Below are 8,676 nucleotides of genomic sequence, written 5' to 3' on the forward strand. Positions count from 1 at the left end.
GTATGCTCACAGTATTTTGCTACATTTTCTTAATTTGTTTCTGTATATTTGTTAATTACAGTACTGGATTCGGTATTCACAAATTAGACTGGATTTTTAAATCTAAATTACTACAATGTTATAACTACAGTATATAGCTTTGTATATAGACATTAATAGTATGCACCCAAAATCCTTTGTAAATATATGAAAGGAAGTTGAGAATATGACTGTTCATGAAGGGTAAAATGTTATTAATTGCACTGAAAGATTTAAAAGAATTGCTATATATGCTATGTAATATTCTGCACACCCTGTATATATGTATTCAAAGAACAATATGCAAATAATATAACCAAATTTCCTGTTTCTCTAACCTTCAAATAAAGAAAGGGAAGTGTTTCCTATGATGGAGCAAACAATTAACTATATTTTACATATTACATAAACATCTCAGCAGACATGAAAACACTTCTGGGGCTGTTCATATTACTGTCATATTTCTCAGGTAGGATATAAGTAGGTTAATAAATTATCATTAAATCATAAAAAATACTATTTTTATTAGTTAATCTGAAAATGGAACATAAATTATTTTTTAATCTTTTTATCTTTCAGGGGTTCTTTCTGATGTTCAACTTCTGCAGTCAGATTCTGTGGTGATAAAGCCAGGAGGCTCTCACACAATTTCATGTACAGCCTCTGGATTCACTTTCAGTGATTATTACATGAGCTGGGTTAGACAGGCTCCTGGTAAAGGATTACAGTGGGTAGGTCGTATTAGTGACGGTGGGGGATCTACATGGTATGATGAATCAGTTAAAGGAAGATTTACTATCTCCAGAGACAACAGTAAAAACATTTTACAACTTCAAATGAAAAATACAAAAACTGAAGACACTGCAATGTATTACTGTGCAAGAGACACAGTGACAAGGAGCTCACAGCACTGTGACAAAAAACTTGTCTGTTACTTCCTTGTTTTGTCAGTGGGGGCAGCAGGAGCACATTACATTACCAAATTATATATATATATATCATACTTATATCATACTTATATCATACTTATATCATACTTATATCATACTTATATTATACTTATATCATACTTATATCATACTTATATCATACTTATATCATACTTATATCAAACTTATATCATACTTATATCATACTTATATCATACTTTATATCATACTTATATCAAACTTATATCATACTTATATCATACTTATATCATACTTATATCATACTTATATCATACTTATATCATACTTATATTATACTTATATCATACTTATATTATACTTATATCATACTTATATCATACTTATATCATACTTATATCAAACTTATATCATACTTATATCATACTTATATCATACTTATATCATACTTATATCAAACTTATATCATACTTATATCATACTTATATCATACTTATATCATACTTATATCATACTTATATCAAACTTATATCATACTTATATCATACTTATATCATACTTATATCATACTTATATCATACTTATATTATACTTATATCAAACTTATATCATACTTATATCATACTTATATCATACTTATATTATACTTATATCATACTTATATCATACTTATATCATACTTATATCATACTTATATCATACTTATATCATACTTATATTATACTTATATCATACTTATATCATACTTATATCATACTTATATCATACTTATATCAAACTTATATCAAACTTATATCATACTTATATCATACTTATATTATACTTATATCATACTTATATCATACTTATATCATACTTATATCATACTTATATTATACTTATATCATACTTATATCATACTTATATCATACTTATATCATACTTAAGGTATCATTAAAGACTTTATAAGCATTGTACACATTAAGGGACATGCAAACAAACAGGTTTCTTTCATGAATCAGACAGAGCATACTATTTAAAAAAAAACTTTCTAATTTACTTCTTTTATCAAATGTTCTTAGTTTACTTGTTATCCTTTGTTGAAAAGCAGAAAGATAAGTTCAGGGCCCTGCACGTGTTTGCAGCACTATATGGCATCAGTTTTACAATAATGTTATATCCAAAGCAAGAGAAAGGCTCTGTTAAAAACTCCTTTTTTATTTTCATATAGGAACATAAACAATTATTCCAACATTGTTTCTTAAAAGCAAATGTAGCGTAATGACCTGCAGGCGGGCAGTCTAACGCATTTCGGCTAGCCTAGCCTTAATCATAGACAATTTAAACCCTTACCAGCTCAAAAGATACATAGGGTTACTATTACTCTCATTGGCTCCTGAGGTTCAATAGTGTGGCCAATCCTGAATGATAAAGCAGGTCCACTCAAATCAATAAAGTCACAAACGAATATGTATGACTCTAAAGCACTCAGTATTAACATGCCAAGTCTATTTTTTATTTAAAATTGTTATTATTCGTCCTCAAGGGCTATGTATGTTATAACCATGTTTAATCCTTAATTTAAACAATGTTTGTGGTCATAGCCACTAGATGTCGCTATTATGCAACCTAAACTGGAGACAACATGTTGATTCCTTGTGTTCAAGTTTTAGATAGATATACAGAATACAATCTTGCAAATTAAACAACTTGACTTAATAGACACTAAATCAGATACTTATGTATACATATATGGATGCTGGATAGTGATAAACATTCAGTATTAGACATTTCTAAGCTGCTTATTACATATTGGATAACTACAAAGCTTTTATTGATAATCTTATTTTGTTATTTTGTTATCATTTTCACCTTTCCAGTGGAGGCAGCATTAGCGTTTAACAGAATTACCACTAAACACTGGGCACACATAAAAAAATTGGTAATGGGAGATACATAGAACTTGCTGTACTTTCGAAACCTTACATTACATATATTCCTTTTGAAATGGCATCTAAAACATTTTTTATGGCTATTATTGCCTAAGGTTACCAAAAGTTGATAATATCTGTATTGATATTCAGTCCTAGAGGTTGTCTGGTCTTTAATGAAAAAATTCAGAAGGTCTCCTTTTTTAAAGAGATCTCTATTGCTATCCCCTCCCCTAGGTCTTCTAGGTATCAAATCTATTACCATTCAGGAAAAGAAAGAAATTAGTTGTTTGATTATGTTCAGAGATAAAGTGTTTTGAAACCGCTGTAGCCATTTTGCCATTGCCTATATCATTTAGGGGGTCACGTATACGCACCCTCACTTCACTTGAGGTTCATCCTACATATTGTAGGTTACATCTAGTGCACCTAATGAAGTAGATGGCATGATCCGACCTACAATTAGTAAAAAACTAGTAAATAAATACTCTTTGTGTGACATAGGATTGAAAGGTCTTACCTACAGCTTTGTAATTACAAGCCTTGCAGGCTCATGTCCCACAGCTATAGTGTCCCTTACAAGTAAGCCAACTATTCAATGGCTTAGAAAACTTTATTGCTGATGGTGAGATAATGTTTCCTATCGCTACATTCCACCTGGAGACACAGTCACAACCTTTCTTAACCAAATCCTTAAACTCCTCATCTGCTAGCAATATTGGCAGATTTTTATGCACTATCTGACAAAAGGATTGGTAATGGGTACTATACATTGCAATAAAGAGAGGTCTGCATTTGTGGCTACGTTTGTTTGTGGAATTGTTCAACAATTCCTTCCTATCCAAATCCTTAACTTCATTAAATGCTTTCTGTAGAACATATGAATTATAGCCCTTGAGCAAGAACTTCTTACAAAGCTTATCACTTTCACGCATAAAATTTACCTTTTGTAATTCTATAATCCATATGTCGTGGGTGGCAGCTCCTTGCATGAAGAAAGGTGTTAGAAGCTTTTGGTTTGCTAAATAATGATGTTAATATCCTGCATTCTTTAGGTACACATGCTAGCAATACATCCAGGTATGGGATATTAAGTATGTCAAAATTAAAGGTGAATAGTAGACCTACATAATTTTCTATTAGGTATGATAGTTTTTCTCCTGATTTTTCAGACCCAAGCCATATGAATAACAGGTCATCTATGTATCTTTTTTGCCCACATAGTTTTAATGCAGGAAACCCATTTTACAAAAAAAAAAAACCTAAGTATTGGGACAGAAGTTATCCTACACAATTCCACTCCACATGTCAATCTAAGAATTGTGGGGTATCTATACTGATCCACTCCGATCTAAATTTAAAGGAAGATGAATTACTAGTGGATAAGGCTGGACTATATATTATTGTCAAAGGTAGAATCCATGAAACACATGTAATAATAGGTAACATATATGCCCCTAATGATTCTCAAGCCCTCTTCTTGTCCAAGATAGGAAATTTGCTAACTACATGGAAAAAAATCTCGTTTATTTATAGGGGATGATTTTAATTTGGTAGTCAATACTGATGTAGATAAATCATTGGTCTCACAAGTGATACCTTCCCAAAACTTTAAAATCTCATGTTTGATTTTATCCTGGACCACAATTACCAGAACCCAAAAGTAAGAGATTATACATTTTACTCTACGTCACATAACGTATACTCCAGGATAGACTATATCCTTGTTAGTCAGATTATGTCCCCATTGAAAATGGCTTCAGATATTTTCCCTGCACCTTGGTCTGATCATAACATTGTGTTAACAAAATTATCAGGTTTAATTGACCCCTCTAGAAGTAGCAGTTGGACTCTAAATAAAACATTGTTTAGGGAGAAACTATTCACGCAGACTCCACAGACAGAAGTAGCCCAATTTTTAGTGACAAACCACAACTCTGTGTCCAATCCCATGCATATTTGGGGGGCACTTAAGGCATTTACAAGGGGTATCCTGATAAAAGAATCTAATAATAAGAATAGGAGTTATTTACAAGAAGTTCAACAACTTAAACAGGAAATCACGCACCTCCAGTCATAGCACCAAATAACACATGATGAAGGGACACTTAGATTATTAAAAGATAAAAAAATATTCTCTTGACAAGCTGTTAACAACGGAGGCAGCTAGTTCTTTAAAACTTGTCAATAACCAATATTTCATACAAGCCAATAAACCTGATAAAATGCTAGCTCATAAACTCAAAGAAATATCTAGAGTAACATCTGTGCCACAAATCCAGAAACCGGATGGACAAGTTTCTAACCATCACCAGGTCATTGTGGACACTTTTGCTCATTATTACCAAAAGCTATATGCTCTCCCCACTTACAACAATCCCTCAAAGCTAGACATGGAAACAGCTGACTTTTTACAACAATGTAATTTACCTAAAATTGCTATAGAGGATCTGGACAAACTAAATTCACACATAACTACTCAGGAAATGAAACAGGCAATCCGCAATCTAAAGACTGGGAAGGTGCCTGGTCTGGATGGGCATTATGGCATATTTTATAAAACTCTTTTACAATGTTTTAATGTTGGGGGGGATTGTATTTTTATTTACAGGTAAAAGAACTGATTACTTTGGGGCAATGCCCCTCAAAAGGCCCTTTTAAGTGCTGGTAAAAGAGCTGATTACTTTTTAATTTAGAATAGGGTAGGGCATTTTATTATATTGGGTTTTTTTTTATTTTATTAGGGGGCTTAGATTAGGTGTAATTAGTTTTAACATCTAGTAAAAAATTTTTATTTTCTGTAATTTAGTGTTTGTTTTTTTGTATTATAGATTAGTTTAATTGTATTTTAGTTTAGCTAATTGTAGGTAATTTATTTAATTAATTTATTGATAGTGTAGTGTTAGGTGTATTTGTAACTTAGGTTAGGATTTATTTTACAGGTAATTTTGTAATTATTTTAACTAGGTAGCTATTAAATAGTTATTAACTATTTAATAGCTATTGTACCTAGTTAAAATAAATACAAAGTTGCCTGTAAAATAAATATAAATCCTAAAATAGCTACAATGTAACTATTAGTTTTATTGTATCTATATTAGGGTTTATTTTATAGGTAGGTATTTAGTTTTAAATAGGAAAAATTTATTTAATTATAGTACATTTATTTAGATTAATTTAAATTATATTTAACTTAGGGGGGTGTTAGGGTTAGGGTTAGACTTAGGTTTAGGGGTTAATAACTTTATTATAGTAGCGGCGACGTTGGGGACGGCAGATTAGGGGTTAATATTTGTAGGTAGGTGGCGGCGATGTTAGGGAGGGCAGATTAGGGGTTAATACCATTTATTATAGTGTTTGTGATGCGGGAGTGCGGCGGTTTAGGGGTTAATATATTTATTATAGTGGCGGCGAGGTCCGGTCGGCAGATTAGGGGTTAATAAGTGTAGGTAGGTGGCGGGGACATTGGGGGGGGGCAGATTAGGGGGTAATAAATATAATATAGATGTCGGCGATGTTAGGGGCAGTAGATTAGGAGTTCATAGCTATAATGTAAGTTGCTGCGGTGTCCGGAGTGGCAGATTAGGGGTTAATAATATAATGCAGGTGTCAGCAATAGCGGGGATGGCAGATTAGGGGTTAATAAGTGTAAGATTAGGGGTGTTTAGACTCGGGGTTCATGTTAGGGTGTTAGGTGTAGACTTAGAGAATGTTTCCCCATAGGAAACAATGGGGCTGCGTTAGGAGCTGAACGCTGCTTTTTTGCAGGTGTTAGGTTTTTTTTCAGCCAGCTCAGCCCCATTGTTTCCTATGGGGATATCGTGCACGAGCACGTTTTTCCAGCTTACCGCTGATTTAAGCAACACTGGTATTGAGGGTTGAAGTGGAGCTAAATTATGCTCAATGCTCCCTTTTCTGAGGCTAACGCAGCCATTCAGACAACTCTAAATACCAGCGTTGTCTTAAGGTTGCGCTGGAAAAAAAAGCACCGCTGGTCTTTACAGACAAAACTCTAAATCTAGGCGATAGTTATTTGAAATAGAAGAAAAGAGAACTAAAGGTCTAGACAAACATAAATGTAACCTCTTTTTCTTTTAATACATGAATGCCAAGTAACTACTACATTGGTCCCACTGAGACCAAATGTGTTGTGAGTGCTATATCTAATGATATTTACTTAGAGTTATTGTTGTGTAAAGTATTAGGGAAAGGGGTACAGAGGGCAAGAGCCACTCGTATAATAGAATAGGGAGGTGGGGGGCGTGTCCTACTAATTCCAAGATATAGATCTTCCAAAGAGTATGATGACCATTACTAGCTTAGGTTTTATTAAAATCTTAGGTTTTGTTGAAGTCATTTCAGGTATGCTACTGCAAACAAGTCTGGCCATAGAGGCCATCAGAACATACAGAGCATATATAAGTTCAACTGGTTCTAGTTGAGTGGTCTTGAAAGGCAAGTCTCTAGAGGAGATGGGCAGAGAGTTAACCATCCCAATAGTCATCAAGAAACCTTCTAGTAAAGTATAAATAAACTGGGGCTGTATATTGTGTGAAAATTATACTAGACTGTTGTGTCATCATTTGTATAATCATTGCCAAGTGGTATGGCTCTAAAAACCTTGTAAGTGAATTTAATAGGAGTGAAAGCCAGCTATCACGGTGATGTTACTTGATTTCCATGTGAGTGACTTTAAACTCATAGCTGGTATAGTAAGCAGGATAGTTGTGATGTCTACGGGGAAGTTGGTATTAGTAATAATCTCCTAAGTGCGTGTGTACTGTTTAAGCTTAAAAATAGCGCTGCCATCAATGGAATCACCTCAGAGCTGTAGGGAACACATACCAGGGGTACTAAGGTTCTCCTATATGTCCTAGCGTTACACAATAAATTCATCTTAGACTCATTATACAAATTATGGGCCCATTCTAGTGAGGCAGGTGGTAAGATATTTCAGTCCCCTTAGGGGCCTTGCACAATTTAGCTCAAGATTCATTGTAAAATATAGCATAATAAGTAATAAAACTAATTGAGAACATCAAGTTCATTCAATACTAGGTAGCAGTACAATAAATTTCAGAGCTCCAGAGTGGTAGTAATTCAAATAGGGCCAACAGAGCACTGAATGAAAAGTGGGGTGTAAACTAAACATTAAGGCTTTGTATAAATAAAAGAACCTTAAGTGCGGGCAGCGCTAATCTATCACCCCTATGAGTATGTTGAATTCCCTAAATAGCTATTTTCAAATTGACCTGAGGGATAAAGAGCTATAAAGAAACCTCAACAGAATTCAAATATAAGAATATATGTTCTCTATGTGGAACCTTATAATGGTGTGTAGTAAGTAGGCATCCCTTTTATTAAGAGGAGGTGATGATGTGAGCCTATCATGTGTCTGACCATGAATAGATAATATAGTTATACCTATGTCTCACAGAGAAACCATTTTCTATGGGTATTGTAAATGCCCAAGCATAAGGGAGAGAACTAATTTGACGTGGTAGAGCCAGGAGGAGGAAATTATCACGTTATTAAGCCTTAATGGGTGTAAATATGTACAACCCTAATTATAAAAAGTATTGTGTATAGCGACTGAAGTTGTGAAAGAGTTAGAAGAGCAAAAAAAACATATCCCTTATGATGTACATCATAAGGGATATTTTCTCATAGTGATCTGCAGATCCAGTTAAATATCAGCTAAACCAAGAGAGTGTTACATATTAATTATTGCCAGAAAGAAATCCCTCACTTAGGGGTATCACATGTGTAAGTGGTCAAGTTTGGCTATCTAGGGTCTTTAGCACACATTGTGGAAATATATAGAGTAAGTGAAGGGTACT

General features: G+C 33.5%; 1 gene segment (V, D, J or C); it reads left to right on the forward strand.

The window, feature by feature from the left end:
* Positions 1 to 401: 401 nt before the first annotated feature.
* On the forward strand, positions 402 to 1,863 carry LOC128647137 (Ig heavy chain V region 6.96-like). The segment is given in 3 exon segments: positions 402 to 487; positions 598 to 964; positions 1,854 to 1,863. Coding segments are annotated over 3 exon segments (423 nt in total).
* The last annotated feature ends 6,813 nt before the right edge of the window (positions 1,864 to 8,676 follow it).

The sequence above is a fragment of the Bombina bombina genome, chromosome 2, assembly GCF_027579735.1.
Source record: "Bombina bombina isolate aBomBom1 chromosome 2, aBomBom1.pri, whole genome shotgun sequence".
NCBI lineage: Eukaryota > Metazoa > Chordata > Amphibia > Anura > Bombinatoridae > Bombina > Bombina bombina.